The sequence below is a fragment of the Canis lupus genome, chromosome 6 (genome assembly GCF_048164855.1).
Source record: "Canis lupus baileyi chromosome 6, mCanLup2.hap1, whole genome shotgun sequence".
NCBI lineage: Eukaryota > Metazoa > Chordata > Mammalia > Carnivora > Canidae > Canis > Canis lupus.
In genome coordinates this window covers 4563034-4581243 of record NC_132843.1, presented here as the reverse complement: position 1 = coordinate 4581243, position 18210 = coordinate 4563034, and the positions used below count along the sequence as shown (strand labels likewise).

Sequence of the window (18210 nt, the reverse complement as noted above, 5' to 3'; positions counted from 1 at the left end):
TGCAACTCTGTTGCCCATTACTCACCTCTTCAAGGACCTTGCCTCACCATTAGCCACTTCCTCTGCACACTCTGTCTCTCGAGCTCTTAATAACCTGATGGCTTACTGACTCTCCATATGGAATAAAGCAGTGATGGCCCATTTCAACCATTCAGGGCTGCGACCTGCATGGCAAGGGTGCTCCAGGGAGACAGAGGCAGGGACCTCATAGCCTGAGGGCTGCATGACACCCTGCCGTGTATTGGCGTTTCTCAAGAGTGCCGAAGAAATCAGGAGGGAACATTTACAGGAATGCTCTGAGTACGACAGGGCTCGCCCTCAGGAAAACTGCATTGCTCTAAAATGCGTGCTCTCATACCTTGTTCTGCAGGGCCACTCTTAGCTCACCCATTCCTCTGGAAGCAAGTGATTCCGCAGTAGAGTATTATTTTTTTTTTAGTCAGCAAAATAGGGGCCAGAATTCAGTCTCCACAAGTCCTCTTGGACAGAGCCCCAGTGTGGAACAGGGCCTGTCTGAGCGCTCTGAGCTGCCGTTTCCCAGCACATGTCCCCCCCCAACCCGCCAGCCCTACCCCAGGGTCACTACTCTGTGGGGTCTCTCACGATCACCATCCTTGCTTTCAGAGGGAGGGATGGGGGAATGTGGACAGAGCACTCCGGATCCACGACAAGGAGAGTTAAGGCATTCCCCAGAGACTACTGGAGTTTTACCTTGCCAAGTATCCTTGCATTCTAAGAGAACAATTTTCATTTTTCAGATGCCATTAAACCCAAAGGAAGGTGATATAAGGTAAAGAGGCTGATATATGAGAGTGACAATCCTTGGCACCCAATTGTAAAGGGGTCCTGTGACACTGATCGTGGCTAGCCAGGTCATAGACTAAGAAGAAGAAAGAGTCTACCTTCATGATGTGAAGCCACTCCAGAATATACACATGCAATACACAAATACCCACGTATTCTAGGCCTTCCTCCGGCCAGGTCTGGAGCTCTGGACAGGGGCTTCAGGCCAGTCCGCCCTATGCCACCTGCAGAGGCAGCATCACCAGCACCACGCACCACCTCTCACAGCTTGACAGCTCTGGCCCCAGGCCACCTGAAGGAGCTGCTGGTGGCTGTCTCCAAATGTTCCTTAAACGCGCATGGTATTGGCAAGTGGAAATATAGAATATATACTTAGGCAAAATTAACTTTAAACAAATAGATGGAGAGCGAGCAGATAGGAAGAAGGGAGAGGAAAGAGAGAGGGAATGAGGGGGACCAAATGGTAAGCTGTAAGATTAACAGAACCAATGTTTCAGTTACTTGTGGCTTAGTACCAGGTTGGTTGCCGGGCCCACTTCAGACAATCAATAATGTTTATTCAGTAAACAAGCAACAATTAATGCATATTTTGTATCAATATCCTCAGGGTACTCTTTGCTGCTTAAGAAATATACTAAAAAGTGCTTAATGTACAATAATTGTCCACTTGTATTGTTACAAGGCAACTAGACAACATGTATAATCTCTATATTTTCACTCTATATTAATTTTATAATAAAATATAGTCAAATGAGAGAAATGTCTATGTAGGTAACCGAATTATTTATATTAGATGTTCTCACACACTGAATCAGTTTAAAACTTGTTCATTTCAGGAATTATTCCTCAACCTCTGTGTGTTTCTCAGTTTCCTTATCTGTAAAATACAATAACACTACTACTATCTCATAAGGGCCCCGTAAAAATTCAATGATTTACTGTCCTAAAAGCTTGAAGTGTTGCCTGGCATGCAGCAAGCACTGTACATATTCTTCTTATAACTAATCATCAGCACTGTTTAAAAGTTACATGTAACTTCGCATCTCAAAAGGTTATTTTGTATGAGTCTGTGCAAACACAGGTAGGTTGTTTAAGAGAAATAGTCACACATGAAATAAAGCCCAGACTCCCTAACATATGAATCAATCAGAAATTAGTCTTGTCCCGCCTTTGAAGTAAATAAACCAAAGTCCAAAACTGAAATAAATGGATTCAACATACATAGTTAAGCGTATCAAATCAGTTGAACGTGTTCAAAGGGAAAATAAATTTTAAAAGTAAAAGAAGCCCCCACCCCTCTTTTTCTTGATGAATCTGGCTTAAGATTGATCAATTTTACTTAGCTTTTCCAAGAACCAGCTTTTAAGTTTCATTGCTCTTTTCTATTGTTTTTTTTTTGTTTTCAATCTCTGTTTTATTTCCTCTCCAATCTTTATTATTTCCTTCCTTCCACTAACTTTTCATTTTGTTTGTTCTTTTTCTAGTTCTCTTTGGTGTAGGGTTAGATTGTTTATTTGAAATTCTTCTCTTTCCTCAGGTAGGTCTGCATCACTATAAACATCCTTCCTAGAAGTGCTTCTGCTGCATCTCAAAGATTTTAAACTGTTGTGTTTGTTTTAATTCATCTCAAAGTATTTTTTTGGTTTCCCCTTTGATTTCTTCATTGACCACTGGTTGGGTAGCATTTAGTAGCATATTTTTTTAGCCTCCACATGTTTGTGTTTTTTCCACAGTGTTTTTGTTGTTGTTTCCTTCATTTTTTCTTTTGTAACTGATTTCTCTTTTCATACTGGGTCAAAAAATATGCTTGATATGATTTCAATCTTCTTTAATTTACTGAGACTTCTTTTAGAGCTTCATATGTGATCTATCCTGGAAAATGTAGCATGTGCAGTTAAGAAGAATGCTGTATTCTGCTGCTTTTGCATATAATGTTCTGTAAATATTAAATCCCTCTGGTCTAGGGCACCTGGGTGGCTTAGTTGGTTGGGGGTCTCCCTTTGGCTCAGGTCATGATCCTGGGGTCCTGGAATCAAGCCCCACATCAGGCTCCCTGCTCAGCAAGGAGTCTGCTTCTCCCACTCTCTCTGGCCCTCCCCACTGCTCCCTCTCTTTCTCAAATAAATAAATAAATTTTGAAAAAAATCCCTCTGATCTAATATGTTGTTTAAGGCTGATGTTTCCTTATCAATTTTCTGTTGGATGAGATATCCATTGATACCACTGGGATATTAAAGTCCTCTACTAATATTTTATTACTGTCAATGTCTCATTATGTCTGTTAATATTTCCTTTGCACATTCAGGCACTCCTCATTGGGTGCATAAATTTTTACAAATGTTAGATCCTTTTCTTAGATTGACCCCTTTATCATTATATAATGCCCTTCTTTGTTTCTTGCTATTGTCTTTCTTTTAAAGTCTATTTTGTCTCATACTTACCACCCGTTTCCTTTTCATTCCAACGTGCATAGAATATCTTTTCCCATTCCTTCACTTTCAGCCTGTGAGTCTCCTGCAGGCAGCATGTAAACAGGGCTTGTTTTTTCATCCATTCAGCCACCCTGTGTCTTTTGATTGGAGCATTTAGTTCTTTGACATTTAAAGTAATTGATAGATATGTACTTATTCCCATTTTATTGATCATTTTTGGTACTTTTGGTAGCTCTCTGCTCCTTTCTTCTTTTCCTGCTCTCTTCCGTTGTGATTTGGTGACTTTCTTTAGTGTTACATTTATATTCTTTTCTCTATTCTTTGTGTATCTATAGGTATTTGGTTTCTATTTCCCATGAAGTTAATATGGAACATCTTATGTATTAGCAGTCTGTTTTAAATTAAAGTACATTTAAGTTAATGGTTCAAACACATTCTAAAAGCATCTTATTTTTACTCCCACCTCCTATGTTTTGTTTTTAATGTCATATTTTACATCTTATTATTTTGTGTATCCTTTGATGAATCATTGTATATATAGATGATTTTACCACTTTTATTTTTTAAACTTCATACTAGCTATGTAGGTGGTTGATCCATCAACTTTGCTACATGTTTATCAGGAAAAAAAGAGAAAGGTCCCAAATAAATAAAATCATAAATGAAAGAGTAGAAGTTACAACTGGTACCACAGAAATACCAAGGATTATAAAACACTACTACATACAATTATATGTCAATAAATAGGACAAGCTGAAAGAAATGGATAAATTCATTGAAACATAAAATCTTCTAAGACTGAATCAAGAAGAAATATAAAATCTGAAAAGATCAAATATTAACTCCCAACAAACAAATGTTCAAGATCATATAGCTTCAAAGGCAAATTCTACTAAACATTTAAAGTGTTAATAGCTATCCTCTAAAACTATTCCCAAAATTTCAAGAGGAAGGAATGCTTCCGAACTCCTTCACTGAGGCTACCAATACCCTGATATCAAAACCAGAAAAAGACAACCCCAAAAAAGGAAAATTATAGGCCAATATCCCTAATGAACATAGATGCAAAAAAATCCTCCACAAAATATTAGCAAACCACCCTACCAAACAAATAAAAAACATTAAAATCATATGATTGTCTCAATAGATAAAAGCATTTTATGAAGTTCAACATCCACTTATGATTAAAAGAAAAAGTCTCAACAAAGCATATACAGAGAGAACAACAATCCAATTTAGATATGTGCAGAGGATCTGAACAGACATCTCTCCAAAGAGGACTTACAGAGGGCCAACAAACACATGAAAAGTAGTTCAATATCCTTAATCATCAGGGAAATACAAATCAAAACCACAATGAGATACCACGTGTACATGGAGAAAAGGGAATCCTCGTGCACAGTTGGTAGGAATAGTAAATTGGTACAGTCACTGTAGAAAACAATACAAAAAATTCCTCAAAAACTTAAAAATAGAACTACCATATGATCCAGCAATTACACTTCTAGGTATTTATTCAAAGAAAATGAAAACACTAGTTCAAAAAGATAAATACACCCTATGGTCACTGTAGCACTATTTAGCCAAGATAAAGAATCAAAATGGAAGCAAACTAAGTGTCCATTGATAGATGAATGGGATATATATATATATATATACACACACACACACACACATACACACGCTATATACATATGTAAAGTATGTACTTATTGAAATCTTGCCTTTTGTGACAACATAGAAGGACCTAGAGGGTATTGTGCTATGTAAAATATGTCCGATGGAGAAACGCAAGTACTGTATGATTTCAGTTATATATGGAATCTAACATACAAATGAAAAGCAGACTTACAGAAACAGAGAACCATCTGGTGGTTGCTGGAGAAGGGTAGGGAATAAATAAAATAGAGGAAGAGGATTAAAAGGTACAAACTTCCAGCTATCAGATAAATAAGTCATAGGAATGCAATGTATAGCAGAGAATACAGCTAATAATATTGTAACAACCTTGTAGGGTGACAATTCGTGGCTAGATATATTGAGGTGATCACTGCATAATATATGTAAATGTTGAATCACTATGTTATACACCTGAGATTAATAAACAATGTAAGTCAACTACAATAAAAAATGTGGGAGAGGAATTATGATTCCTAGCGCCCTTTAGCCATCTATTCATCATATATCACACAACTAAGTTTCCATGAATACGAACCCCACAGGTAGATCTCTTAATATTATGTCTAGGACTTAGTGTCAAGGACTCTAAGAGTGTAAGGAACTTGCCCAAGACCATGCAGTTAATAAAGAGCAGAGTTGGCTTCATGTCCTGGGGACAAAGAGCCTGTACTATTTACCTTAGTATATCCAGCTGCCCAGTACAAGTCTTGACAGGGTAGGCACCAGTGTTTGTCAAATGAATAAACAAAAGAATAGTAATTTGAAGATGAGATCAAGAAACTGATATCAATTCCGTTGAACTGTCTCACTGTAAAGATAGGACAGCATTTGAACATCAACTGAAGCCATATTAGAGGTTTGATTTATCATAGTCAAATAAAGCAAAAAGTGTGGGACTTCTAAAAACCTATCCCCAAGCATAACATAACATGAGCCAGTGTTTCCTGAGCGGAGAATTACATGTATATTCCCTGAAAGTCCCTCTGTCTGAGCAGTGTTTGCCAAATCTAAAACAATAGAATATTACATCTGTGCCATCCCAAAAAAGGACCTATAATTAATTCATTAAAAATTTCAAGAAACGAGCATCTTATAATTTTTGCTAGCATTCCTCTTGGTGGTGAGCTGATATTAATAGTACACACCTAATAATTTACTCAATTAAATATTTTCTTGCTCTTTGCTTTATTATGACATAATAAAACGTAGTAATAATAAGTCTAATGGTATAAAGACTAACAGTGTTTTTAACAAAAACCAGACGCAAGCAGTTTTAAAATATCTGCTACCATTTCCTCTCCAACGTCTAAACATGTTTTTACAAGTTAACAGACCTCTTTGCCTCTTCACATAGGCAAACTGAGTATCATTCTTCTTTTCTCAGGGTGTCATTAGTGATTCTGGTAAGGTCCATCCTGAGTGAGAACCTCAGAATCAGGTCCTTTTGATGATTATTTTACACACACACACACAGACTTCTTATGGTTAGTGCAGTACAGTTTCCTCCTTAACTAAGACCCTTGTTTGGAGATGGAGAAAAGAACTATCTTTTTTCTCCCCATCATCTTGGAATAACTCAGACAATTGTTTACAAAAGTTAACTCAGCCTGATAAAAATTTCACTTGCTCACATGTTACCAACACACAATAAAACTTCTCCTTTACCCACTCCTTTCATCACAGGGAAGAAAAAGGTCTCCTCCACAAAAACCACATATTGAGAAGTATTTGAAGGCAAAGCCAGAAACGGTTAGCAGTGTGTGGCTGTTATTCCTCTGGCAATTTGGATGCCCTGGACACAGATCTGGGCCCACTACCTGTGCCTCACCTTCTCCAAGAGGAGCTAGCCATCATAACTGATGAGACAAAACTTACAGACCCACACAGGCACCCAAGGTCCATCCCTTTCCCCCACCATTGGGAGTTTTGTTCTTATCTTTCATGGGGTTGCCCAATCTTAGTGAACATTTGGAAAGAAGGTTCTCAGAAGGAATGTGGTTCCTCAGACCAGAAGACAACTTTGTCATTAGAAATAATTACACTCCTTAGACAAAATCATCTTCATTTGCCTTAGTGTGTGTGTGTGTGTGAGAGAGAGAGAGAGAGAGAGAGAGAGAGAGTAAACATTTCACATGTGAACTGATGAGATGATGATGCTTCTAAGCTATTCTTATTGTAGGTCAGTGGTAATTATTGCCCAGGGAGTGCTGTTGTCTTGCAATTTGGAGAACTCCTATTCAAGTAGCCCCCAATAAGTAAATGACTGTACTAGTTGAATAGTACTACGAATATAAGACTCTCTTATCCACCAGCCTGTAGGAGAATACATTAACAAAAATAACTTGTGGGCATGACCACCCAAACAGATGGAAGCAATCTCTAGCAAATAGTGAATTTCACTCTGTAGTTAAATGCACACCTCTAATATTAGAACTATTATTATCAAGAGTATATGAGGAGTGCCTGGGTAGCTCAGTAGGTTAAGCATCTGCCTTCAGCTCAGGTCATGATCCCAGGGGTTCTGGGATCGAGCCCCACATCAGCTCCCTCCTCAGTGGGGAGCCTGCTTCTCCCTCTACAGCTCCCCCTGGCTGTGTGCACGTGCTTGCTCTTTCTGTCAAATAAATAAAATCTTATAATTAAAAAAAAAAGAGTATATGAAAAGATATAAAATTTCCTGTTGAAACCAACTGAAAAATGCTCTGGAGCATTTTTACAGAGCAGTTACAGAGTCAAAATCTAAGAATTTATAGTCAGGTACATGAAAAGAGGTATCTTCCCCATCTTCATGGGAAGGGATTCCTTTGGACACATGGAAAGACTTGGTAAAGCAGTATGGCACATGGAGAACAAGAATCTAGTCTGGCCAAGATGTGACTAAGTCTCACTAACGTAGCTCTCTCACCAATTCCTTAATAAAGAGAAGACAGTCATAATACCAGCACCTCACTATGTATTATTCCTCATTTGTTAAGTGGATTTATAAACCAATTCACAATAAATGTGTTTTTTTTTTTTCATTCCGGAGTGGAGGTTCTACTTTTTTAATAAATCCTTTTTCTATCTTCGAATTAAATAAGTTAGTACATGGGAAGTACTTAGAATAATACCTGTGACATAAAAGTTGGCTACTTTTTTTAAATTAATAACATCTTCAGTTCAAGGGCCACTTCCAAATATTACATCCAATTCTGTGGTCTGGGTCAAGTAGGTGTTGCCTAATTATCGTAGTCAAGATTCCAGAGTAAATCTAGTTAATCACTACTTCCTTCAGGATTCTGAATTCTTGTCTGGGTATCTCATCTCATAATTGCATTCTGGAGGTAACGTATCCTTATAGTATCTATATCTATCATGGAAAGATGCTCCATGTGTATTTGTCACTTGTATCAACAATGGTTATGTATTCTCATTCAAAGAAACTTTAAACATCCTCATTTATAATGAGGGGTGACCTTCACATATGTTATTTTACTGAGTACTCTGGTTTTATCTTTTTTTTTTTCTAAAATTGACATGACTAATTTCATCATCAGTTTTTATTTTTTCCATTGAACTTGACATCCGGTGTTGTACATATCAGATCCACCTTAACAGGACAATGGCTTGCAAATTCTTAAGGCAACTTCAGGGAAGTAATGTAAGATCAGTTTAAAGAAATGACAACATCACTGAATAAGTATATGGCTTCCAAAGATGACATCTCTGCAAGAGGTTATCTCATTCAGTGAGATATATAATATCCATGTGTCTGGGAGGCTACTCCTGTGAAGAACCCTGTTTTCTTCTTTTTTTATCCTTCACAAATCCAAACACAGTGTCGTGTGAAGGGTAGTCTTTCAATTAATAGTTGTTGAAAGAAATAACCAGTCACACTTAATAAGATATATTTTCTATAAAAAATAACATGTATGTCATCAATCTGCACCAAAGCAAATTAAAATATCTCCTTTAGTATATTCAAACTATTTCACCAGACCATTGTACACTGGGCCTGGTGATCTATCAGCCAACAAGTATTTATAAAGTGACTACGTTTCCCTTGTCCCCTTGTCCCTCGCAAATCTCCAGAAGGACCTTCTATTGTTCTGTCTTGGGCATGAGTAAGAACAACACAATAGCTAAGAGTGTAGCCAACCACATGGCACCTGTGTGTCCTAGGGATTGTACTCAACCCACCTTGAATTCAGTCTCTGTCTGTCAGAACTTTTTATAACAGTTTTTAATGATACTAGCAGCTCTCTCAAAAGGTCATTGCGAAAATTAGACTAGTTCATGCATAATATGAACTAGTTATTATATGAATATATCATCACAAATAATAATATTTACTTAATAGGTAGAGCTATTGGCTCTCTAATAACAGATTACTTGACTTAAATGTTATTCAGCAAGAAACCCTGTAAATCACCTAATTCTTAGCTGGATATTTAAAGAGTACTAAGAAATGTCCTGAGGTAAATATAGGCAATGGTCATACACATAAGACTGAGATTTCTAAATCTTGCTCACTGTCATGTTCAAAGTAATAAAGTTGTTCTTCAAAATAAATAATATTATTAGGCAATATATGCTGAGCATTTGCCATGGTCCTTTTCCGTATCTCATACATTTTATTATTTATATTCCATCCAAATAAAATAGAACTCTTCCCCCATATTGGCTGATGTGGCTTATGCCATAAGGCATAGGGAACCCATGTCTAGTTAAAGAACTCAAGTTTGAATGTTTGGGTCACTTATAACTAATTATGTATTCGTTAATCTTTAATGGAGTGCAGTCTCAATCTGTATACAAAGCACATCATTAAACAGAAAAAAAGACATATTTCCCTTTTAATATTATATGCTTAAATAAAATACCTATAATTTTAAGTATGAGCATAAAACATCTTGATTTATTAAATTTCTCATGATCCTCTGATCCCTATTAAATCTAAAATAGAAAGTTTCATGATCCATTTTATCCCAAGCTTCTGTCTCCAAAGGATGGTTATATGCAATAAACCATCTATGATGGTTTCTATCTATGATGTTTGCTTTCTTCTATGATGTTTGCTACCATGGATATTGAGGTACATTTAGGACTATAGCTGTGTTATAAATGCTTCTAAAATGAGAGACTCTGAGTAAATTCATTCATTCAACCCATATTTACTGATGGCCTACTATACACCAGATATTGCTTCTGTGTCCTGGAAATACAGTAATAAACAAAACGGCAAAATCTTTCCCATCTTGAAGCTTACATACTAGAGACTCAACAAATAAATGTATTAAAATGGGACTCTGGCTCAGTCTCAGGTGCAACCCTGAAAAGGCACCAAGACTCCCTCATTTTCCAATAGCCACTACGGCAAAGGACATGTTTTCTTTTTTAAATTTTATTTTTTATTTTAATTCAATTCATTAACATACAGTGTATCATTAATTTCAGAGGTAGAGCTCAGTGATTCATCAGTTGTACATAACACCCAGTGCTCATCATATCACTTACTCTTCTTAATGCCCATCACCCAGTTACCCCACCCCCCCATCCACCGCCCCTCCAGCAACCCTCAGTTTGTTTCTTTAGTTAAAAGTCTCTTATGGGGATGCCTGGGTGGCTCAGCAGTTGAGCATCTGCCTTTGGCTCGGGGGCGTGATCCTGGAGTCCTGGGATTGAGTCCCACATCGGGCTCCCTGCATGGAGCCTGCTATCCCTCTGCCTGTGTCTGCAGTCGAAGCCCATCCCCTCACAATTTTACTATAATCTAATTATGCAATCTTCTAAAAACTGTAATCCTCCAGCCTCTGTTAATCCTGTCTCTATTGCTCCACGTTGGATACTATAACTTCGGTTGTATCCTTATACAGCCAGGCAGACTTCAGGTTTATCCAAGAAAGAACCACCTAAGCCTTCCCGGGGAGACGGGTAGTTCCCAGTCCATCAGTGATTACAAAGAGGCAGTGCACACATTGTGGAAGAGCTTCCACCATTGGTTGCCAGAACATGCTTGGTGACTCCTAAAAGCTCTTCCAACTCTAGACTCAATGAAGCCCATGAGCAAGCTCAGTGTACCAGCTCCAAGCCTCCTTTTAACTTGATAACATTTCAGCATATGACTGCTAACTGCACCTGACCTTCCCTCCTCAAGAAGGTCACTTGCAGCCTTATAGCAAATTTTTGCTATGTCACAGGCATGGTGAGCGCCTCCATAACACTGAGGTGTTCCGGGCACCACGGATGGCACTGAGATCAAAATAAGTAAACATCCTTGTCCTAAACGACAACAGTGGAGAGACTGGGATGGACCTTCAGAACTATCCCAGGAACCGCCAGCCTCCACCTACAACTCTGAAATTCTCCACGCGCTGGGCCCTCTAGGTATATACGTAGAGGAAAAATAATCACACAAGAGAAAAGTAAGTTCAATAGACAAAATGCAGGGCAGGGTGTCAGGGATTAACTCTTACATGTTTGCACTTCCAGTCAGGGAGTCTACGTCATTGCAAGGTCCTAGCAATGTGCACAGATACCTTTGACTCAGAAGCAATCCGAATTCACGCATGATTTCAGGCTGACTGTCTGTGAGCGGGCAGTGCAGAGACTGCTGACAGTTCTTTCATTCTGACAATGTACTTTCTTCCTGACTCATGAGAAATGTGTGTGAACATGAATTTGAAGATCCGGGTATGTGTGAGCCTGTGTCTTCCTGCAAAGCCACACGCGGTGCGGTGACTCTTTCAGACCCATTACTATTTGTGTCTACATCACGTTGGCTGCGATGTCCCAGACTACACACCGCCAGCAGTGCCCAATGTGGGATATCTCAAAACACAGACTTTAGGAATGCCTGGCTTGTGAATCCGACATGTTCAGAAAAAAAAAAAATGTGTGGGACATCCTCTCCTAGAGACCCTCTGTGTTCTCATAAACAAATAAATAAATGAATAAGGTTATGTTGAATATCAGTCATGCTTCCTGGTGCTAAAATGCAGGAAAGAGGAAAGTAGTCACAACACTGCTTCCACAATACTAACCGGAAAGATGCCTGTGGGTTTACCTTTCAAGCCCAGTGCTTCCTTCTCTCCCATTATGAGTAACACCAGCAGACATGTGCTCATTGTGCTTTGTTTGTGCACTGACCTCGTAACACTCTGTAGATTCAGGATATTTCTTTACATAGAGAAGCACTGCTTTTTTGCTTTTGATTTGATGTTTCCCCTGTGAGCTTCCTGACATCAGTCCCTGGCACACCAGATACATACAGTGGGCCGCCTGTCTCGCCCTTCAGGACGTAGTTGCACATCCACTCCTGCAGAGACGGAGGCAACTCAACAGAAAGCCAGGCTGGTTAGCTGGGCAGAAGGCAAAGCCACAGGCTGCCACCAACATCTAAAGGGGAAAATCCCTTTAGATTTCCTGATTTCCTGATCAAAAGTATCAATAAGCAGATACTTTGATATAAAAGCAAGAGATCATTTGATTGACTAGATACAGGTACTCATTGCTAAAGCACTTTCTTCTGAATGTGTAAAAAACCTGGGTTTTTTTTGAAGCATGCACTCCAGGCATGAAATACAGGTTGCCTGTATGGTATAATCTGGTTCTGTGGTCAAAAAACACTCCGTTTCAATGTTTTTGTTGATTTCAAACTGTTGGAATGAGGCTAGAGTGGGTGTGGTCCCACAAACAAGAGATTTTGAGGTTTGATGAGGATTTGTACACCTCCATTTTTTTTTTTGAGCTCTTCTTCCTTTTATGTATTAAGGATTTAAAGGACTTAGAAGAGCTGTTACTTAGGTTCCTCCTCAGGCAGAAAGTCATCAGAGCATCTGCACTCCTAACTTTTCAGATGAGGAAACATAACATGCATTATAAATGCAATAGTTAAGGGGAGGGAAGAATGGGAAAGAGACATTATTTGCTATGCTGTGTACACCGAGTCTTCACTTCTTTTCCTGGAGAGTCACCACCATGAGCTGACGAGAACAACCGATGGCCTTTCCCATACCACTCCTTTGGTGGGGTCAAACACAACTCCCTTTTTTTTCCCATGTGAATATACAGCATCATGCTCACCTAAGACACTAGGCACAGTCCTTATTTCTGATACTATATTTGAAAAAATATACTATATTGATCCAGTGTGGTTTAATGTATATACTTGTGGAAGAACTCCAAATATATAAATTTACAAGCCAGACCATGCTTCCTAATTAGAGCCTTAGAAGAAACACATTCTTTTCTATGCCTGCAGATTCTTGCAGAGCAATGAGAAATGGATTAAAAATTTGCAGTAACATGCTTGAGAAACTATACCTTAGACTCAAGTTACTCTCTTTCAGGGCTTGATTGAGGCATATGTAAGAGATGTATAAACAAGTCATGACTGGGACCTGGTCTTACCCAGCTCTCCTGCTACATGGCTTGGAAATGTAAGGCGATGCTCTGCCTCCTTTCCACTGGCTACCACATTCTTCCCGGTAACTCAATATGCAAAGCATGTGCCAATGTTCATTGCCCCACCCTCTACCTTGTTTTATTTATTTTTTTAAGATTTATTTATTTATTTATTCAGAGAGAGAGAGAGAGAGAGAGAGAGAGGCAGAGACAGGCAGAGACACAGGCAGAGGGAGAAGCAGGCTCCACGCAGGAAGCCCGACGTGGGACTCGATCCCAGGTCCTCAGGACCACACCCCAGGCTGCAGGCGGCGCTAAACCGCTGAGCCACCGGGGCTGCCCGCTACCTTGTTTTATTGAAAATACACTGAATTCGTCTTAACTGACCAAAATGTTCCAGATACTCTGCAAGTATCTGCAGAGCAAGCCTAAAAAAAGGCCTACTCGGGAACTTGTATGGGAGGATAGCTGTGTAAGTGACAAAAACATGTCACCAACAAGCTCCACACTACTCAACCTGTAGCCACCCAAATGCTTGATGCCTGCTTCTAGCTGGATCAGCATGATGCATAGATAGCACCTCTCTCTCATTAGATAAAGACAGACCAAGAAGCCCAACAAAATACACTCAGACCATGGTAGGGAACAGTAAACTTCTCTTACCTTGCATAGTCGCTTTTGTTGGTTCTGAGAACAAAGGGATGAGCAAGAGGTAGATGAGGTAGACGAAGGAAAGCCCATTGTACCGGAACGCACATGCTGCAGTTGGGAAGAGAAAAGAGAAGGAGAACATCGTTAGTAATGACAGGCTGCTGAGACCAGGGTGCACAGGCCTGTGTGGGGTTACTGTATCAGGGACTGCTGCATCAAACGGCGGCCCAAGTAGGCATGTCAACTAGGAAGCAAATGAGCATTTATTCTGTGTTCATCACTATGTTGAGCATCATGAGAAATGCAGAGGTAAAATGCATGGTCCCTGCTCTTAGAATCTTACCAAGAAGTCAGCACCCATATACCTGAAAGGAGGCAGTCCATAAGTAAGTTAGAAATTCAGCTGGAGAAATTAAAACTGCTACAAAAATATAGAGGGCAACGGGATTGGTGAGGGTTTGGAATGTTCAGGTAAGTCTGTCCATGGAAGAAAGGAGACAGAAGAGAAAGAAAATAGAAGAATATTTGCTCGATGCTCCATGGCAGGGCTTTACACAAATTATCTCATTTAATCCTCATTTTATAAGTAAGAACGCACAGGCTCAGAAAGACTCAGTAATTCACCAGAATCTCCCAACTAAGGTTTGACTGAGTTAGAGTTAACCTCAGGTCTGCCAGGCTCCTGACCCTACACTCCTTTTTTCTGCAGTGCTTATCTTATCTGCACAGAACTCCAGAGACCTGCTCCAAGGCAGGGCGCCTTACCTCTCCAGGTTTGCATTTCCCCATCTGCAGCAGACTTGTTAATTTTCTCTAACTCATAGACTCACTATGGGGAATAAAGAGAATGATATATAATAATACCTATGGCTTAGCATCTCATACGTGAGAAGCCCTCAAAAGCATGAGCATTTATCATAAACAACCTCATTATTATCCAAGGAGAAGAAAGTGTACAGTGTTTCATGCAGAAAGAAAATGAGCATATTATAGCTATAAAAATAAATTTATTGGATGATTAAAGAAAAACTAAAGATGAGAAGGACTAAGTATTAGTCTATGGGATGAGGACATCTGTTAAATGATGACGCAGATGGAAAAATGTTGGAAAGAAAGTTGGTGGGAGAGAAAATGGAGGGCACAGAATTATGGAGTTGATGTTAGAACATAACCATAATAATTATTATTATTACTAGAAAATAATAGTGGTACCTGGGTGGCTCAGTCAGTTAAGCATCTGCCTTTGGCTCAAGGTCATGATTTCAGGCTTCTGGGATCATGCCCCATGCCCCATTTCAGGCTTCTGGGATCATGCCCCATGCCCTCCCCCTGCGCAGGGAGCCTGCTTCTTCCTCTCCCTCTCCCTACCATTCCCCTTGCTTGTGCCATCTCTCTCTCTCTCTCTCTCTCTCTCTGTCAAATAAATAAATAAAATCTTAAAATAGTAATAATAATAGTAATCATCTAGTGACTGTATGAGATCTGGACTGAGGGAGAGTGAGGCTGAAACATTATGGTGACTAGGGAATAAATGAGGACTCCAGGTGGTGCAGTGGTGATGGCAACTTTAAAAAACAGCAGACGGAATAAAAAAGCATTTTGTGAAATAAAATGGAGAGGTGTGAGGAAAAATTATACAAATTATACAACAGTGACTCCAAGGCTTGTAAATGATAAGGATTACTGCCACGAGGAAGATAAGAGATTTAAGAAGTGGTAAGTGTACCTTTAGAAACACTCATGGAATTATTATTTTTTTAAAGATTTTATTCATTTATTCATTAGAGATATATATACAGAGAGAGGCAGAGACACAGACAGAGGGAGAAGCAAGCTCCATGCAGGGGGCCCAATGTGGGACTCCATCCAGGTCTCCAGGATCCCGCCCCAGGCTGAAGGCGGCACTAACCAGGTGAGCCACCAGGGCTGCCCACACTCATGGAATTAAATCATGGGGTGTAGACCAGATGGAAATGGCTATAGTGTGGACAACATCGCTGCTAGGGCTCTAGCAGGAAAGGGAGATGCAGCCTGAGCAAGGTGTTCACTGATAGAACAAGAAGGAATGAGCTCTCCTATGGCAAAAGCTATCAATGGAGAGAAGCACAAAAGACAGAAGCATCTGCCTTGGCTGTTGCCAGCCGATGGGGGATGGAAAAACTGGCAGGTATGAAAGAAAAAAAGCAGCAGGAAATTTAGGACAGATATGGAAAAATCCAGGAAGGTCTGGTCTCACATGAGAACAAGTTTTCACAAAAGAAGTTCCTGACCACACAGAGATGAATTGATCATCAGTAAGGATGTCCTCAAAGTCTCTGAAGAAAGAGTCCAGGCCAAAGAAAGGATGGAGGTCATCAGATGGAAATGCAAGAGAAACACTGTTGTAACCAAGAATCAAGAAACAAGAACGTGAGTCAGGGAGCGTCAAGAGACCACAAGAGGACCGACTAGGGAAGACTTGGCACAGGCAAGGCCTGGGTGCTCCTGCTCAGAATGTGAAGCATCTGGGAAGACAGGACAGTCCAGAGTGAGATGCACATCAGTATTCAAAAACATGGTACCCAGACAGGGAGACCAGATCAAAAAGTGCAGAGTTTCGAGACAGGATTTGAACAGGAGCATGGCATACGCCAGCCTCCAGGCCTTGCTTCTGCTGGCTTATTCTAGAAGCCAGCAATCAGAGACCAGTAGAGCAAAGTGAGGCATGGTGTCCTAGGGAAGGAGAGAGCCCACAAACAGTTTTTTTTTTTCCTTCCAAAGGAATCATGCACGTATTTGTGGCTTTTTATACCATCATTGACATTCCTAACCTCCTTTATGAAAGACCTAAAGCAGGAAGAAACTTTCACACTTCTGATGGGGCTGATAGGAAAATATATAAATGAGAACATGTAAAAGAATAAAAACGTATGGCTGAATTATCTTTCTGGATTTGTTTTTACTTCTGTTTCTTAATTCTCACCAATACTGAAGCTCCTTAAAATCAATTCAAATATATTCGGTTATTGATTCAGTCAATAAATATTTACTGAGCATGTACTACGTGCTGGGACCCAAAGAGATCCTTTTCTAACTCTGGGAATTTACATTTTGGTGGGGAGAGGTATGATAAACAACAAACATGATAAAAGGTCAATCACAAGGAATGTTGGAAGACAAGTGCTATGTGAACAGAAGGTCAGCAAGGAAGCAGGGGAGCAGGGGGCGCTGGGGGTGAGGAGGACTGGCTGCAGCATTCACTGGGAGCACTGGAGGTAGATCTCAATGAGAAAGTGAGATGTGGGCCAACAGGTGTGAGGCAGCTGACAGAGCCTCTGTGGGAGGGGGTGCTGGGATGGGACCTGGAGCTGAAGAAGGCCTAAGCTGTGTGACCTGCCCCAGAAAGCCCCACAAGGAGCCGGGGTGCCAGTGGAGACCTGGATGGGGCCAGATCATGTGGATCTTGCAAGGAATCTGAAGGTGTCGGTTGTTACTCTGAGGTGTCAACTGAGCGCTGGTTCTCACGGTTGGCTCAAGGCTGCAAGCCTGGCTCCCACCTCCACCTGCAGCCCCATGCCCCACCAATGCATACCCTGTGTTCTGCACTGCTGCCCAACTAAACAACCAGCATTTTCCATATGCTTTACTGCTTCCTGCCTCAAGGCCTAGCCAGCACCACGTGCTCCAACTACAAGACCTTCCCATCCTTCCTCCATCGGGCATATCGCCACATGGCTTACAAGTTTCCTTTTCTGGGTCATTGTGCACTGAGGAAATTTTCCAAGATGAACTTTGGAGGGGGAGAAAGGATCCTGCTCTTGGTTTCTCACATCACAACCTTCTAGTTACCATTATTTATAGCCATGTCCAGAGAGCTTGAGAGGACAAGGATAAGCCAGGGTGATAGCAGCCTCCAAATGATCCCCAGTTATGGCCACCTCCTGGCTGTCATGCCAGTATATAATCCTCTGCTCTTGAACATGGGCTGGAACTGATAACTCACTTCCAGCAAACAGAAACTGTACAAGCATTGTGATACTGCATGGTGGCTTCCATGCCCGGTGCCCCTCTGTCTCTCCCCTTGCTCCCTGTGAGGGAAGGTCTGCTGTCCTGTTGTGTGTTGCCCCAGGGAGAGGCATATGGCAAGGAACTGAAGTCTGTAGCCAGTAGCCAGCCCTCACCAGCCAACAGCCACATGAGTTCATTTGGAAGCAGCTCCTCCGGAGACTGGGTCCTCACCACCCACTTGGTTGCAGCCCCGTGAGACAGCCTGTGCCCA

At 40.5% G+C, this 18210-nt stretch overlaps 1 protein-coding gene across 5 annotated transcripts in view; it reads right to left on the bottom strand.

The window, feature by feature from the left end:
- The window catches only part of PIEZO2 (piezo type mechanosensitive ion channel component 2), a 440944-nt gene that overhangs the window by 344347 nt on the left and 78387 nt on the right, over window positions 1-18210 (bottom strand). For all 5 annotated transcript variants that reach the window (XM_072828696.1, XM_072828697.1, XM_072828693.1 and 2 more), the window contains exon 2: window positions 13965-14060. In XM_072828696.1, the coding sequence (XP_072684797.1) occupies window positions 13965-14060 (96 nt within the window). The remainder of the gene's footprint in view (window positions 1-13964; window positions 14061-18210) is intronic.